This window comes from Chlorocebus sabaeus, chromosome 2, assembly GCF_047675955.1.
Source record: "Chlorocebus sabaeus isolate Y175 chromosome 2, mChlSab1.0.hap1, whole genome shotgun sequence".
Lineage (NCBI taxonomy): Eukaryota > Metazoa > Chordata > Mammalia > Primates > Cercopithecidae > Chlorocebus > Chlorocebus sabaeus.
The window spans coordinates 16,988,409-17,006,609 of NC_132905.1; the positions used below are offsets into that span (position 1 = coordinate 16,988,409).

At 45.8% G+C, this 18,201-nt stretch overlaps 1 protein-coding gene across 25 annotated transcripts in view; it reads left to right on the forward strand.

Moving 5' to 3' along the window:
• ZMYND8 (zinc finger MYND-type containing 8) overlaps window positions 1-18,201 on the forward strand; it is a 148,748-nt gene that overhangs the window by 111,075 nt on the left and 19,472 nt on the right. For 15 of the 25 annotated variants that reach the window (XM_008014850.3, XM_008014928.3, XM_008014921.3 and 12 more), the window contains 4 exons: window positions 509-1,018; window positions 7,928-8,308; window positions 10,613-10,803; window positions 17,335-17,415. In XM_008014850.3, the coding sequence (XP_008013041.1) occupies window positions 509-1,018; window positions 7,928-8,308; window positions 10,613-10,803; window positions 17,335-17,415 (1,163 nt within the window). The remainder of the gene's footprint in view (window positions 1-508; window positions 1,019-7,927; window positions 8,309-10,612; window positions 10,804-17,334; window positions 17,416-18,201) is intronic. The other 10 variants (XM_008014953.3, XM_008015009.3, XM_008015000.3 and 7 more) reach the window with 1 other exon arrangement.

Here is an 18,201-nt window from a genome sequence, read left to right on the forward strand (position 1 = left end):
CACAAAGGATCAAGAACTTTAACGCTTTGGAAACCCAAGGGAAGAGTGTTGGTGGGGAGCCAGGAACGCAGGGTACTGGCCTGGCCTCTGTCTTGTGTCCTAGGGCAGGTGATATCCCTGGGCCTCTGTTTTCTAATCTGTAAACTGGATCAGTTTGAACAGCTTATCCCTGCTGTTCCCTTCCAGCCCTCTCATTCTCAGTAATCCCAATTAGTTATCAACGTTGCAAAAATTTGGCACCACATATTTAGCGCCATATAAATTTAAAATTTCTGTTGGTAGGTCCTGTGTCTCCTTTGAATGTTAACAACCAAAACCCTCTCCAAAGGCAAGTGCAGCCATAGCCAGTTGCCACTTGGGTTTATTACTGGCCCCATTCAGGCCAGTGTGATGTGATTTGAAATGTGCTTTTCTTATTCCAGCATTTGCTGTGGAAAGTGTTTGCATTTTTCGTCCTGCTCCTTATTTTGTGACTACGCCACATGCTGGGTTTTCTTTTTGAATTTAGGCATAAATGAAATCTCGGAAGATGTTTATACGGCCGTAGAGCACAGCGATTCGGAGGATTCTGAGAAGTCAGATAGTAGCGATAGTGAGTATATCAGTGATGATGAGCAGAAGTCCAAGAACGAGCCAGAAGACACAGAGGACAAAGAGGGTTGTCGGATGGACAAAGAGCCATCTGCTGTTAAAAAAAAGCCCAAGCCTACAAACCCAGTGGAGATTAAAGAGGAGCTGAAAAGCACATCACCAGCCAGCGAGAAGACAGACCCTGGAGCAGTCAAGGACAAGGCCAGCCCTGAGCCTGAGAAGGACTTTTCTGAAAAGGCAAAGCCTTCACCTCACCCCACAAAGGATAAACTGAAGGGAAAAGATGAGACGGATTCCCCAACAGTCCATTTGGGCCTGGACTCCGATTCAGAGAGCGAACTTGTCATAGATTTAGGAGAAGACCATTCTGGGCGGGAGGGTCGAAAAAATAAGAAGGAACCCAAAGAACCATCTCCCAAACAGGATGGTAAGTGATTGTATCCATTTCCAGTTTTCTTAATTTGGTTTAGAATCCTACCTCGTACATTTACTATCAAAAGTTATATGACCCTTAAACAAACCAAAAGTTATGTGACCCGCTAACACACTGAGAGGGAGGCACAGTGAAGCTGTGTTTGGTTTAAGGTTACCTAGCTAGTCACAGAACAGGACCTGGACTCAAACACGGGCCTACCTACCTTTAACCTGCTCGGTATCCAATATGATTGATTTTGAGTACAGAAAGAGAAGTCTCTTAGAAAATGGTGGTTACTTTTAGTGACCAAGTCATTTTTAGTCTGAGCAGCTTCTTCTCCAATATGCTCATTTATTTCCCCAAAGTGTTTGGTAACATTTGGATCTTGTCAAATGGTCCTTCATTGCTCCATTCCACTGACATCTCGTTCTCTTTTGACAAGTCTTAAATGGTTAGAAGTGTTCATTTCAAACTGGGCATGGTGGGTCACGCCCATAATCCCAGTACTTTGGGAGGCCAAGGTGGGTGGATCATTTGAGGTCAGGAGTTCAAAACCAGCTTGACCTACATATTGAAACCCCATCTCTACTAAAATACAAAAATTAGCCAGGCGTGGTGGCAGGTGCCTGTAATCCCAGCTACTAATGAGACTGAGGCAGGAGAATCACTTGAACCCAGGAGGCAGAGGTTTCAGTGAGCCGAGATTGCGCCACTGCACTCCAGTCTGAGTGACAGAGCAAGACTTCCTCTCCAAAAAAAAAAAAAGAGTGTTCATTTCAAAGGTTTTGATGATTGCAGCATATCTTTCCTCCCCTCATGCCACCTAGGCATCTCCAAGTATATTTTCTTACAATAGTAGGACACTATTTGGGTGGAGTGCCAGAATACTGAGTGCTTTTTAGGGCACTAGAAAATGAAGTATGGTAGATATGTGTATTGGCTTTTTTGGGGAGACAGACAGAGTTTGGCTCTTGTCACCTAGGCTGGAGTGCAGTGGCCCAATCTCAGCTCACTGCAACCTCTGTCTCCTGGGTTCAAGTGATTCTCCTGCCTCAGCCTCCCAAGTAGCTGGGAGTAGCCTCCCGCCACCACGCCTGGCTAATTTTTGTATTTTTAGTAGAAACAGGGTTTCACCATGTTGGCCAGGCTGTTCTCGAACTCCTGACCTCAGGTGAGCCACCCAGCTCGGCCTCCCAAAGTGTTGGGATTACAGGCATGAGCTACTGCGTCTGGCCGTATTGGCTGTTAATCTTTTAATCTTACTGCATCTACCTTAACTGAGTCCAGAGTTTCACAACCTTGCACTCTGACAGTTTGCCCTGGATAATTCTTAGTCCTGTGTATTGGAGGATATTTTCCAGTATCCCTGGCCTCTACCAGCCAGATGGCAGCCTTACCTGCCCAATTTTGGCAGTCACAAATGTGGCAATTATTGTCAAATATCCCCTGAGTCTCAGAGGCTGCTGTTATATTCTGAACCAGCAGTGACTACCCCACAGCGTAGTGCAGCCTGGGCATGTTAACAAGCCCTCAGAAGGGGTGTGTGAATGATCGGAAGGATGTCCTTCCCACTGACAAAGTATTCAGCACATTTTTCGGTTGGCTTGGCAGGTAGGTTAGAGGATTCAACATGCTCAGTAAAGACATTGAAGAATTGACTGAGGGCCTAGAAGAAACATTGCCCAAGGACAGATTACAGGTTGTAGCCATAAAACCTTATGTACATGGCGAGTAACTTAAGGGATAGCCAGGTTTAAATCTTGACTGTGCCTGACTTCTATCAGGAGCTAACTTATCAATCAAACCCTTGAATAAGATGTAACTCCATGTCCTTTGGGATTTCCGTAGTCTGGTGGCTTAAAGCAAGTCAGGGATGGGCCTTGAGAATCTTTCTGCTGTGGTTATGGTCAACCTGGAATTGACCATCCATGGTCAATTCTGGAAACTCAACTGTCAGAGTGAGAGAGGATTCCTGCATTTCAGCTAAAGAGATTGTCTGTGAGAGATGCAGTGGAGGAAGAGAGAGATGCAGTTACATAAGGGAGGGAGGATAGGCCATCAAACCATCCTGTCCCATCTGTTAGATTTATAGATGACCTCTGAAAAATATGAGTATGTTGTGGATTGGGGTTTGAGAGACTGTCTCTGTTGTTGCAGAGAACAATAGGAATAGGAGTAGTATTTATTTCATGAGGATTGTAGGAATATTTGGGTGCAGATGGCAGTGCTCCTACGAATGACATATTTATACTGATCTTTCTTTCTGGAACTGATCTTTTGATTGATTGGTTTTATACGTCCTACCTCTTCCAGAAAGAATTTGCAACAGATTGACAAGGATACATAACCATATGAAACAAGATGAAAATAAAGACATCCATGTAAAAGGAAAGTGAAAGTAGAATAGCAAGTGGTCTGGGGAAAGGTTTTATACAGAAATCTGTACTATTTCAACCTTCAGAGTTAGGGAAGTTGGCTCTGAAAGCAGAATGGGAAACACAGTACCTTAGAAGATCTCGTACTTTCTGAAAAATAAAAAACCATTCTAGTTGATTAAAAGAAGTAGAGCTCTTCCTCACACTGATGTCTGAAGGGAATTTCTCCAGGAAGCTTTAGTAGACAGTGGACAATTAAGCTGAAGATGATTCTAAAACACAGTTCAGTTAGAGCAGCTTCCTAAGGCTTGGGGCAAAACCAATTGATCTTAAATTCAGAGCTGATGGTGGTTTGGGTCTTGAAAAATTTTCATGTGGGGCTCTGCTAGAGAGCATCTTTTCAATGATGTGTTTTCACTTAAGAGTTTAGTAAGTGAAGGGCATTTTGGATTGCGCTGTTGTGACCTCCAGCTCACCTTCCACCAGGGATGCAGCTTATGGGTAGAATATGAATCTTCAGATGGCAAAACAGCTTTTATAGCTAGTAACCTCAGAACAGAAGCAAAGAGAGTGCACTGAAAGACTCTGCTGTGCTTTCACTGGCACATTAGTAATTTCCATCCTTCTACAAAGGGGATACTAATTTTTCTCTTAAAAAGTCCTTGCTTTATAAATGAAAAACAGTGACCAGTGACAGATTTAGGAATAAGTAGGTTAATCTGATAGGGCAGCTTCTCAGGTGCTGACCCTTTAAAAAAATTCGCCCTCTTTTTTTCGCTACAGGTGATTGATTATGTACTCCAAATTTCTGGGACAAATGAAATTTCCTATAGCCTCATTTTGTCTCCATAAACCATCAGGATTCCTAGAAATTTAGATATTTTGGTATCTAAATAACTCCATACAATTTTGAGCCTGGAATCTTATCAGATTGTATACTCCAGTTCTTTATTTGGCAGAGAGCCAGCTGTGATCACTGCAGAGCAGTAACCCCTCTGCCCTGCTGGCTGTTTCAGGAGAACAAATCAGGAGAGAGAAAATGACTATTTTGAGGTTGCCCTTACGATGGGGAGACAGGCTAGCTAATCAACAATAACAGTATATTTTTTGGTGATGTGGCAGGAAAGAAAGGCATTGAAGGCACTTGTGCAGGTTAGAAGCTCTGCTAAGGCACTGCCCCCGTGCCCTCCTCTTAGAAGGGCCCAGTTCAACACCTCATCTGCACCTGGAAGAGGCGGGGACAGTGCCCCATATCTGGCAGGTGGCCCCAGAAGCACCGGAGTTCTTCACTGCAGGAAGCCCTCCTTCTGGACCCACCCTGGGCTCTTGCCGACCAGCTTGGCTGGATTCTCCTCTCTGGGGAAGTAGGAGGGCCAGCAACAAGTGATAACCATCGAGAACTCCCCCTGAAGTCAGAATAGTCAGCTTGTCTCTTCTCCTCCTTGGCTTCTTAAAACCCACAGCTTACTGAATGAAAAATCCTTGGAGTAATTAAGCTCGTGTCTTTTTCTGGGTAATACTGATCTTAAAAAGACAGACATAGGCCAGGCACGGTGACTCACGCCTGTAATCCCAGCACTTCGGGAGGCTGAGGCAGGCGGATCACGAGGTCAGGAGATCAAGACCATCCTGGCTAACACAGTGAAACCCTGCCTCTACTGAGAATACAAAAAATTAGCTGGGTGTGGTGGCTGGCACCTGTAGTCCTAGCTACTTTGGAGGCTGAGGCAGGAGAGTGGTGTGCACCTGGGAGGCAGAGCTTGCAGTGAGCCGAGATCGCACCACTGCACTCCAGCCTGGGCAACAGAGCGAGACTCCGTCTCAAAAAAAAAAAAAAATAAAATAAATAAAAAAGACAGACATAATCCTTATTTAAAGGAGTTTGATGTCAGGGAGCATAGTCCAAGATCAGGGGTGCTAGCTTGTACCTGGTTGTGGTGTGTGTTCCCCAGATATCCTCTCTGGGGCACAGGCTCACCTAACTGGGGGCTGAGGCCTGTGCATCCATAACTGAGCCACCTTTACAAATAAGCACCCATGTGGTCATCCCCTCTACCTGCTGCTCAGTGCTTCTGGCTCTACCCTGCCTTCCAGCCCCTCCTCCTTGCCTGCCCTCACTTACCCAAATGCTTTCTGTTCCTGCACATATCTTGGCTGATGCTGTTCCCTCTAGATTCTCACTTTCTGCCTGTTGAAATCCTACCCTTTATTCCTTACCAGCCCAGCTCTTCCAAGATGACATACTCCATATGGCAGTATTTTTCAAACTTGAGTCATTCACATTCATTGTCTTTCCCGTTCTCAAGTCCTGCTTGTATAATTTTTGACTTAATATTTTTATTTAAAGAATCTGTGTTTTTGTTTTTGTTTTTTTTTTTTTTGAGATGGAGTCTCGCCCTGTCACCGAGGCTGGAGTGCAGTGGGGCGGTTTTGGCTCACTGCAACCTCTGCCTCCCGGGTTCAAGCGATTCTCCTGCCTCAGCCTCCCGAGTAGCTGGGATTATAGGCACACACCACCACACCCGGCTAATTTTTTGTATCTTTAACAGAGATGGGGTATCACCATGTTGGCCAGGCTGGTCTCAAACTCCTGACCTCGTGATCTGCCCGCTTCGGCCTCCCAAAGTGCTGGGATTACAGGTGTGAGCCACTGCACCAGGCCAAGAATCTCATTCTTTAAACATATAATTAAGCACATTTAAAACGGGACATGGTAGCACGTCCCATATAGTCCCAGCTACTCGGGAGGCTGAAGTGGCTCACTTGAGCCCAGCCTGGGTGATATAGCAAAACTCTCTCTCTTTAAAAAATAAAATAAAATAGGCCGGGCGTGGTGGCTCACGCCTGTAATTCCAGCACTTTGGGAGGCCGAAGTGGGTGGTCATGAGGTCAGGAGTTCAAGACCAGCCTGGCCAAGATGGTGAAACCCCGTCTCTACTAAAAATAAAAAAAATTAGCTGGGCGCAGCGGCAGGTGCCTGTATCCCAGGTACTCAGGAGGCTGAGGCAGGAGAATCGCTTGAACTCAGAGGGCGAAGGTTGCAGTGAGCCAAGATAGTGCCACTGCACTTCAGCCTGGGCAACAGAGTGAGATTCCATCTCAATAAATAAAATAAACTCTTTATTTATTTTTCATTTATTATTATTTTGAGACAGAGTCTCATCTTGTCACCCAGCCTGGAGTGCAATGGCATGGTCTTGGCTCCCTGCAACCTCCGCGTCCCGGGTTCAAGCAATTCTTCTGCCTCAGCCTCCCGAGTAGCTGGGATTACAGGCATGTGCCATCATACCTGACTAATTTTTGTATTTTCAGTAGAGACGGGGTTTCACTATGTTGGCCAGGCTGGTCTCAAACTCCTGACCTCGTGATCCACCCACCTTAGCCTCCCAAAGTGTTGGTATTACAGGCATGAGCCACTGTGCCCGGCCTATTAGTGATGTTTTTTGAGAAGGAGTTTCATTCACTCTGCCTCACAGGCTGGAGTGCAGTGGCGCAATCTCGGCTCACTGCAACTTCCGCCTCCCGGGTTCAAGCAGTTCTTCTGCCTCAGTTTCCCAAGTGCACTACCATGTCTGGCTAAGTTTTTTTGTATTTTTAGTAGAGACGGGATTTTGCCATGTTGGTCAGGCTGGTCTCAAAATCCTGACCTCAGGTGATCCACCCGCCTCAGCCTCCTGAAGTGCTGGGATTACAGGCGTGAGCCACCATGCTTGGCCTCAATTTATTTTTTTATTAAAAAAATTCCCCCTGAGAAAACCATCTGCAAGTATAAAACTCATTTTAGACTTGAACACCACCCAGTAAGTACAGTAGCGCACAGTATACATAAAAGCTGGTGACAGGAATAAATCCAATCAAAACCAAAGCAATGCTACTCAATCCTAGATCAGTACCATTACCTTGGGGGAAGGTTCTGGCCTTGGGGCAGAATTTATGTTCCTGGTATTGTCATGGCTATCAGTACAGCCTTCAGACTTTGCCCTGGAGGGAATCAGAAGAGATAAAAAGAATGCTTTTCTTTCTGGGTGATTGAGTGTTACTTACTTCTTTGACCATTGGGAGGCCATCTGGTTCTTTGGAGTATTGCTTTCTACCTTCTCTAGCCAAAGAATTTCTCTTCATCTCTCGATTCACTTCCGCTGGGCCTCTCTCAAGGTGCCAACTAGATTTTAACTTTGCGAAAAGGGCGTGAACATTGATCGAATCTGTTCGCCCACTGCGTTGTCCACTAGGTGTAGGGGAGCTTGAGCATAGGAGCCGGGTCTTGTTTGCCTCATTGGCCCCCAGAGGTGTTGACTTGTATCTCAGATGTGAGCCGGCGCTCAGTAAAGGAGGCCGGTGCTCGTGGAGATGGAAGACGCAGCAGAAGTGGCCTCAGCGTTAGGTGAGAATGTACTCCTCCAGCGCGGTGTGCCTGGCACGTCGAATTGGTTCGGCTTTCCTGGCTTTCGTAGGTTTTACCCAGAAGTTGCTGGCGTCAAGACCCTGCAGGCGAACCTGAGTGAAATCCCGGTTTTTGTTTGTGTTTTCTTCATGCATTGGCTAGTTGTAGGTAAAGCTCCACCATCCACGACGGCGGGCAGCCAGTCTCCCCCGGAAACGCCGGTGCTCACCCGCTCTTCCGCCCAAACTCCCGCGGCTGGCGCCACAGCTACCACCAGCACGTCCTCCACGGTCACCGTCACGGCCCCGGCCCCCGCCGCCACAGGAAGCCCGGTGAAAAAGCAGAGGCCGCTTTTACCGAAGGAGACTGCCCCGGCCGTGCAGCGGGTCGTGTGGAACTCATCAAGTAAGTTTCAAACGTCCTCCCAAAAGTGGCACATGCAGAAGATGCAGCGTCAGCAGCAGCAGCAGCAGCAGCAAAACCAGCAGCAGCAGCCTCAGTCTTCCCAGGGGACGAGATATCAGACCAGACAGGCTGTGAAAGGTACCGAGCCTCCCCTTCTGTTCTCCGTGGCGCCCGCTCCCATTTTGCCACATCGACAGGAGAAAGTCATTGCTCTTTTTTTTTTTTTTTTTTTTTTTTTTTCAGTTCTCGTTTGTTTCCTGGCCATTGTATCTTGAAGGCCTTGCACATTTCATTTGGCATTATTTTTAAAAATTGTTTTGCTACTTGCTTTTTTACTTTCAAAAAGTTTTTTTGTTCATTTTATAAATTATACATGCATATATTCTCCCTAAAAGGGGGGGCAGAAAGTTTTACATAAAAGTTTATTGTCCCGTTTACCTTCCATTTCATTCTCTCCCTTCCACAGTGACTAGTATCAACCGTTGTAAAAGCTTTTCTATGCATGTATGCATGTATATGTATATATACATATCTGTATGTATATATGTGTGCATCATGTATATGATGCCATAAGATTAGTCCTTTTTTCCCCTTTTTTTTCTTTTTTAAAACATAAAAATGGTACCATACTTGCTTTTTTTTTTTTTCCCCACTCATTAGCATGTTTTGGAGGTCCATCCATGTCAGCACATACAGCCCTGCCTTGTTCTTTCGGACTGCTGCATAGTATTCCATAGTTTATTTAAAGCATTCCCCTCCTGATGGGCATTTAGGTTGCTTTCAGTTTTTTTTCTACTGTGAGCAGTGCTGCAATGAATATCTTTGTATAAATTTCCTTGTGCACATGAGGGAACCTCTTGGAATTATTTTGGAAAAAGTACAGTGTGAGAAGTTGATAGCGAAGGTTACCTTAGTAACTGGAAATTCGTCACACACAAAAGATGAGCCAGCCTTGAGAACCACTTGCTGAAGTTGCAGAATCAGAACTCCCACCAGCCCTATAGGAGGCTCCATCTGGAGCTGAAATTAGGCCAAACACAGTGCTGATCTGACTGGTTGATACCAGTTTGTCTGGCTTTTGTGAGCATTGATGTAGATCTCTTTCTATCAGGAAACCTGCATCTAGATCGTCAAAGGCTGGGTTCTTCAATGGAAGCGCATAGTGAGTGTGCTCCTGTGAGTGGGGTTCGTGAGCAGCAGGACGTGAGGTTGAGAGGTGGCCAGGTCTTGAATTGGCCCCCAGTGAAACACTTCAAAGATGGCAAGGGAATGGGTCCTGAAAAATTGGCCAGGCAAAATTGAGAGTACAGTTGGAGTAATCTTGCTGTTTAAAAAGTTGGTGGGGCAAAGCCAATTTTAGGATATTTGAGATTGGGATTGCTGCTTCCTGTCTTCTGTCTTCGTATCTCGTAAGCAGGAGGCTTCCCCAGGGGAGTTTAATTGCTACCAAGAAGAGGGTCGGGCGCGGTGGCTCATGTCTGTAATCCCAGCACTTTGGGAGGCCAAGACAGGCAGATCACTTGAGGCCAGGAGTTCAAGACCAGCCCGGCCAACATGGTGAAACCCCATCTCTACTAAAATGGAAAAGAAAACATAAAACTAGCTGGGCACATGCCTGTAACCCCAGCTACTCAGGAGGCTGAGGTGTGAGAATCCCTTGAACCTTGGAGGTGGAGGTCACGGTGAGCTAAGATTGTGCCATTGCATTCCAGTCTGGGCAACAGTGAGACTGTCTCAAAAAAAAAAAAACAAACCAGAGAAACAAACAAACAAAAAAACCAAAAAAGAGTGCTGCCAAAAAGAGGCTCATTGCTTCAGATAGTCTTACGCCAAAGTAGGGCCTAGTTAAAGGGGTAAAGACAGATTTAAATGTAATACACTACTGTAATGGGGCAAGAGTCTAACATAAACTGAAATTAGCTTTGATTTGTACAGAGGTGACTGGGCATTTTAAAGGGAGAATGAGGGAGTAGGGATGGGAGCAAGTTGTTGAAGTTAAACATCACAGAAGCAAGATGAGGGGTTGGTCTTTGTGAAACCCATCTCGATTTGCTAACGGGCACTTCATGAAGTTGGGCCCCTACTCTCCCATAGAGACTGGGATGCTGAAGTCCTGTCTTCAGGTGTTGGCTGGAAGAAAATTGTCAGTTCTTTTGCCCGCATTGAGTTTTCCCAGGCAGGTGCTTTAAGTGGGAGTTGGGGTCATCCTAGCATGCACTCTTGAGCTCTTGAGAAACTGTCAATGTCTGCTCATGTCTTTCCAGGCCAAGGTTAGGGCCTAGTCGAGAAACCTGGATAGAGTTTGGTCAAGGGGAGCATCTTTGTCATTTAAAAGTAGAAAAGTTCTCAGGACGTATATTAGGGGCTTTGCTTCTACACCACAGCTCTATGCTGGGACGGGTCCTTCCCACGTGGGATAATCAGGATGCTTTGCCTTCCTAGCTGTCCAGCAGAAGGAGATCACACAGAGCCCGTCCACGTCCACCATCACCCTGGTGACCAGCACACAGTCATCGCCCCTGGTCACCAGCTCGGGGTCCACGAGCACCCTTGTGTCCTCAGTGAACGCTGACCTGCCCATCGCCACCGCCTCAGCCGATGTCGCCGCTGATATTGCCAAGTACACTAGCAAAGTGAGTGGATGGGAGAGCTGCTGCAGAGACAGCAGGCATCTGGCAGGTTGCCAGAACCTTGGCCTTGCAAGGGGAAGCGTGAGCGTCTTAACCTCGTAGGCTTTAGGGAGTGGTTAGGAAGGAAGACCCTTTTTATTTTTTAAACAGAATCTCCAAGACCACATTCTTTCATTTGGGTCTAACAGAGAAACATTGGAATGGACTGAATCTTAATCCAAGTGGGCTTAGTTAGATTCTAAAGTCAGTTTATAAAGTGCAAATGACATAGAATCAGAATTACCTTCGAAAATTCAAGTCACTCATTAAGGCACTGGAACACATGACTGATCCTTCAGTGAACAGCTGACCAGGGGTTTGGTTTGCATTTAGAGCTTTGCAGGTGGAGTAGAAGTGACAGAGTCTTAAACATGAGACTGGCAAGGTGAAGTGCCCACACTTTAATTTTTCCAGGAATCAAGATGGATGAGGAGGGGGTCCGAGGGGACCCCCCTCTCCCTCTTCTCCTGCCCTCTGGGGCACAGTCCCTATTAAGTGGCCTGGTGGGCAGGATTGCCTGTTGTGGGCAAACTCATGGTCACTGTCTCACTACAGGCCCCTTCTTCTTTTCTCTTAATTTGCCAAGTGCTTTTTTTTTTTTTTTTTGAGATTGAGTCTTACTCTGTTGCCCAGGCTGGAGTGCAGTGGCACGATCTCGTCTCACTGCAACCTCCGCCTCCTGGGTTCAAGCGATTCTCCTGCCTCAGCCTCCCAAGTAGCTGGGACTACAGGCATGCGCCACCATGTCTAGCTAATCTTTGTATTTTTAAAGTAGAGATGGGGTTTCGCCATATTGGCCAGGCTGGTCTCAAACTCCTGACCTCGGGTGATCCACCCACCTCGGCCTCTCAAAGTGCTGGGATTACAAGTGTGAGCCACCACGCCCAGCCTGCCAAGTGCTTTTGTGGTCATTGTTGAATTCAGGTAGATACCATCTGCGGTTCTCAGCGTCATGTGAGAGTGCCCTGGACTGATGTACTGTGTACCTTGTCATTAGACCACATTAGTAATAATAACCATGAGAATGTCAGCTCCGCAAAGGCAGGGATTTTGGTCTGTTTTGCTCACTGCCAAGGCCTAGAACAGTGCCTGGCATGCAGTAAGTGCTTGACACATAGTTGGGCTTTCTTTTTATTGGCCTCAGTTATTATCAATAACTTAACAATAGCTATTGATTTATAATCTACTGAGATTATTTAGTAAATTACTAAGTGGGTAATAATTTACTCTTTACTGATGAGTAGATTATTAATACTGATGAGTAAACAGTTCTAGTTTTCAGAGAGAATGGATGAAAATAATTGAGGATGGTTGTTTCTAGAATTCTTTCTCTTTTAAAAAGTGCAAACAGGGTCTCATTTTGTTGCCCAGGCTGGTCTCAAACTCCTGGCCTCAAACTCCTGATCTTCCTGCCTAGGCCTCCCAAAGCGTTGGGATTACAGGTGTGAGCCACCACACCCAGCCTATTTCTAAAATTCTTATAGTCTTACTGATAAAGAATTAGCTTTATTATATTGAGTTAAGGGAAGAGGAATCTTTTTAAATTCTCAATGGTGAGAGAAATATATACGAATTATTTTTTTACCCAAATGAGTTTTCATTGGTCATGTTTCTTTTTATTGCTTCTGTGTAGGTGTAATTGTTATCTGTTGCTACAGAACAAATTGCCACAAAACTTAGCAACTTTAAACAGCACACACCTTTATTATCCTACAGTGTTTGTGGGTCAGGAATCTGCGCCCGGCTCCACAGGGCTCTCCGCTTCAGGGTTTCTTGCAGTTGCAGTCATGGTGTCTGCAAGGGTTTGGGACTCACACAAAGGCTCAACTGGGATCCACTCTCCAGGTCATTTAGGTGGTGACTGGCAAGATTCAATTCTTTGAGGGCTGGTGGTCTGGGCCACCCTCAGTTCCCTGCCATGTGGGCCTCCCCAGCATGGCAACTTGCTTCATCGAAACCAGCAACGGAGACTGGGCACGGTGGCTCACACCTATAATCCCAGCACTTTGGGAGGCCGAGGTGGGTGGATTGCATGAGCTCAGGAGTACAAGACCAGCGTGGGTAACATGGTAAAACCCCGTCTCTACTAAAATACAAAAACTCAGCTGGGCATGATGGTGTGCGCCTATGGTCCCAGCTACTCAGGAGGCTGGTACACAAGACTTGCTTGAACCTGGGAGGTGGAGGTTGCAGTGAACCGAGATCGTGCCACTGCACTCCTGCCTGGGCGACAAAGCGAAACTCTGTCTCAAAAGCCAGCAATGGAGAGAGCCTGCTGGCAAGACAGAAGTCACAGGCTTACTTAGGCCAATCACAGAAGTGACACCCCATTACCTTTGCTGTATTCCATTGATTAGAAGCAAGTTGCTAGGTCAGAGGGAGGGGATTACAGATGGGCACAAAATAGTACTAGGTTGGGATCATCGGCAGCCTTCCCACCACGTAAGGTAGCAATATGTCTGCATAGTATTTACTGTGGGCTAGATGCTGTCCTAAGCATTTCTTTATGTTACTTACTCAGTCTTGACAAATTGATGAAGTGTAGGTACTGTTATCACCACAGTTTTATAGATGAGAAAACTGAAGCCCAGTGATGCTACACAGTGTGTCTAGGGTCACAGACTAGTGAACGGCCAAGCTGGACTTTGATAGCAGCCAGGCGCTAGACAGCGTGCACTTAACCTGGCTTTGAGCTGCTTTGTGCATTTCAAACAAGCCTGCTGATCACAAATGTTCATGCCACAAACTGTTGCCACACGACTTTTATAAGCAACTGCTCTTAGGATTCAGTGTGGCTGTTTGAGCCAGTGGCTGTAACCACAGCACTTTGGAAGGCTCAAGTGGGAGGATTGTTTGAGGCCAGGAGTTTAAGACCAACCTGAGCAAGACATGGAGATCATGTCATGTCTTTACAAATAAAAAAAATTAGCTGGGCATGGTGGCATGTGCCAGTAGTCTCAGCTATTTGGGAGGCTGAGATGGGAAGATTACTTGAGCCCAGAAGTTTGAAGCTGCAGTGAGCTCCGATTGCACCATTGCACTCCAGCATGGGTGGACAGAGCGGGACTCTGTCTCAAAAAAAAAAAAAAAAAAAAAAAGGCCTGGTGCAGTGGCTCACGCCTGGAATCCTAGCACTTTGGAAGTCCCAAGCGGTTGGATCACCTCCTAAAAAATACAAAAATTGGCCTGGCGTGGTGGCAGGCACCTGTAAACCCAGCTACTCAGGAGGCTGAAGCAGGAGAATTGCTTGAACCCAAGGAGTGGAGGTTGCAGTGAGCTGAGATTGCGCCACTTCACTCCAGCCTGGGCAACAGAGCGAGACTCTGTCTCAAAAAAAACAAAACAAAACAAAACACGGGGGAGGTTGTCATGAAAGTGTTCAAGGCCTAACAGTACCAAACTGAGACTTCTTGCTATAGCGATCTGTAGGATTCTGTAGGATTATTAGAGAATTGAAAGGGGGTAATTTTTTCGTTAGTGATTTAAGTAGGTGTCTGGTTTTGCCTGAATGATCTCTTGTTCTACCTTCAGTTGTCCTTACATCACCTTCCCTTGATTTGGTCCCAGCTGTTTGCTCATGAATGGGAAAGCTAAGGTCTGCTGAGTGGATCTGATTAGTGGTTCGCAGGAAGGCTGTTTTCTCAGCTCCTGCAACCATTTTAATTCTGTTACCTTCTGCATCCCCTTTGTTTTTTAAAAAATTATTTAAAAAAAATTTTTTTTTAAGAGATGGCGTCTTACCCGGCTAATTTTGTATTTTTAGTAGAGACGGGGTTTTACCATGTTGGCCAGGCTGATCTTGAACTCCTGACCTCAGGTGATTCGCCTGCCTTGGCCTCCCAAAAGTGCTGGGATTATAGGCATGAGCCACTGTGCCTGTCCAGGAATGATTTTTTTGATAGGTGTTTTCTTTGAAGTTAAAAAAAATGAACACAGTGACATTTTTTGGGAGCCGATAAACTTTTCCTGTCTCTGAGGTGACCTGGAGTGGAAGATGCAATTCTGTGTGTTTTGGCAGAGTGGTGTTCTTTACTGATGTTGAAGTCTTTGCTATATTTGGAAGTTTAGAGTAAAAGGCAGTCCACGAATGCATGATATCTTTGAAATGGAATGTGACCATTGCATTAGGAATGTATTGAATTTCGCCCACTTTCTAAAGTTTTCTTGTAAAGCCGTTTAGTGGTAATTTTTAAAATGGACACGGTGGGTGCAACAGAGCAAGGAGTCAAGTGCAGGAGACTGCAAAGCTGTGGAAAGTGCAGTGTTTTTGCTGGCAGTGGCCTGGTGTGGACTCCACAGCAAGCTGAGAGTGGAAATCTCAACAGAGATTTTATTCATTTTACTCCATTTTGGGGCGAATTTGGGCCTACTATTTTGGGGCTTGGCAGCAATTATGCAATTGCATACTTGTATGAATATCTTTTTCTTTAAAGATAAGATGAATGGGTATTTCTTTATGAACACCTACTCCATGGCAGGTAACGAGACACAGTCTGTGCGTGGTTTTTTTCATTTAATCCTCGTGCACACCCTACCGGGGGGGCATGCAGTTCTTGTTTTTTTGTGGGGAAACCGAGGCTTAGAGGTTATGGATAGTGAGGCATCAGATACGAGGCTGCTCTTTGTCCTGTCTTCTCCCTGAATTGCGGAATCTAGAAAGCGCTGGAGAGACTTCGTACCAGTCAAGCCAGGCCTGAGACAGAGCCTGATCTCTTGTCCCCTCCTCTTTCTGCTGTGATGGGGGAAGGGTCAGCTGGCAGGTGGGAGGTAGAAGAGAAATTCATCCTACGAACATAGTCAGAAAATCCCTGGGTGCCTGCTGCATGGACCTTAGCTGATGTCACCAACTGGCTGATGCCTTCAAGGGTCAGATAGTTAAAGAAAAAGAATATGGGAAATGAACTGCAAAGACAATGTCTTGACTGAAGGCATTAAAATGACAAACCAGCCATATCTGTAAAATGGACTATAAAAAGGAATGAAGTTCCGCTGCCTGCTGCAGCACGGATGCGTGAATCACAGAGGACCTTGAGTTGTGTGATTCCATTTATATGAAATGTGCAGACTGAGCAAATGTGGAGAGACAGAAGGCAGATCAGTGGTTGTCAGTGGCTGGGGGAGGGGGGATGGGATACCGGGAAGTGAAGACTAAGGCCGGGGGGAATGGGATTTTCTTTCTTTTTTTTTGTTTTTGAGACGGAGTCTCGCTCTGTCGCCCAGGCTGGAGTGCAGTGGCCGGATCTCAGCTCACTGCAAGCTCCGCCTCCCGGGTTTACGCCATTCTCCTGCCTCAGCCTCCCGAGTAGCTGGAACTGCAGGCACCCGCCACCTCGCCCGGCTAGTTTTTTGTATTTTTTAGTAGAGATGGGGTTTCACCGTGTTAGCCAGGATGGTCTCTATCTCCTGACCTGGTGATCTGCCCGTCTCGGCCTCCCAAAGTGCTGGGATTACAGGCTTGAGCCACCGCGCCCGGCCTGGAGTGGGATTTTCTTTACGGGATAATGAAAATGTTGTGAAATGATTGTGGTGATAGATACACAACTCTGAGGTACTAAAAGCCATTGAATTGTATACTTTAAATGAATGAATGGTGTAGTATATGCATATACCTCAGTAAAATGGTACTGGTTTTTTAAGGGGAAATAATGAAAACTAAAACAGTAAGCCCTCTCTTGAACCTACCGTGCTGGCCAAATAAAAGACATCTGGGGGTTGGGCACAGTGGCTTCAGCACTTTGGGAGGCGAGGTGGGTGAATTACTTGAGGGTCAGGAGTTCAAGACCAGCCTGACCAAATGGTGAAACCCCGTCTCTACTAAAAATAAAAAAAAAAAAATTCGCTGGGTGTGGTGGTGTGCGCCTGTAATCCCAGCTACTTGGGAGGCTGAGGCAGGAGAATCGCTTGAACCAGGAGGCGGAGGTAGCAGTGAGCCAAAAGTATGCCCTTGCACTCCAGCCTGGGCGACAGTATGAGACTTCACCTTAAAAACAAAAAATCCAAAAACAAACGAAAAAAAAAGCACCACACATCTGGGGGCCAAATTTGGCCTCTCCAGTTTCAGCCAAACTGTGGTATAGAAACTAGCTTTATGTGGGTATGGAAACTAGCTTTATGGTTATGAAGTGGCACCACAATGCAATACATGAAATTTGTTGGAAATTTTTACCCTGTTAATACTGGGGTTTCTTAACCTCAGTGCTGGTGATTTTGGACTCAAAGATTGTTGTTTTTTGTGCGGGGTCCTTGTGTGCATTTAGCATGGTTTAGGTAGGAAGTTTAGCAGCGTCCCTGCCTCCACCCTCCAGATGCCAGTAGCAGCCCCTTCTCCTCGCTCCTGCACCTGTCATGACAACCAGAAATGCCCAGTGTCTCATGTGGGACAAAATTGCTCTGAGTTGAGAACCTCTGCTTTATACAGATAGATTTTAGGTATTTGTCTCCAGGAAAAGCCTCCAAGAAGTGATCAGCTGAATTGTTTCTGTTTTTATCTTTCAGATGATGGATGCAATAAAAGGAACAATGACAGAAATATACAACGATCTTTCTAAAAACACTACTGGAAGCACAATAGCTGAGGTCAGAGGTGACACATGAATTCCTTATTTGCTAAGAGTGTTTTATGGGCTGCTTTAAAGGTGATACCATGAAGAAGCTTCTCTGGAAACCCCTCTTGGATCCTGACTTGGTCACTAAGCTGGCTCTACTGATTGTGATTGTTGATGAGGGTATTTTTTCCTTTAGCCAGTCAGCTGGGGCTGTGGAGACATGCCCTGCTTTGTGTGATCAATTCATTTCTAATAAAACAGCCAAAACCAGAGCTTCAGTTAACCTGCTGGTGAAACTGGACACCAGTTCTTTTTGCTTCATGTAAAACTGGCTCCTAAATCTTCTCTGTAAGTTTGGACTTTTTAATATAAGTGCTTCTTGTTGTTCAATACTTTGTGTACTGGAGTCTCCATAATTATGTAATTGCGTAGAGAAGAAAGTGGTTAAGACATTTCATTGGCTGGGTGTGGTGGCTGTAATCCCAGTGCTTTGGGAAGTTGTGGTAATCCCAGCACTTTGGGAATCCTGAGGATTGCTTGAGGCTAGGAGTTTGAGACCAGCCTGCACAACATAGTGAAACCCATTTCTACAAAAATTAAAAAAAAACAAGCAGGAGATGGTGGTGTGTTCTGTAGGAAGCTGAGGCAGGAGGATTACCTGAGCCCAGGAGTTTGAGGCTATAGTAAGTTGTGATTGTGCCATTTTACTGCAGCCTGGGAGACAGAATGAGACCCTGTCTCTTAAGGAGAAAAAAAAGAAAAATTAAGCTATCCACTTATAAAGCGTCCATTTATAAAAATATACCTCCCTGAACTT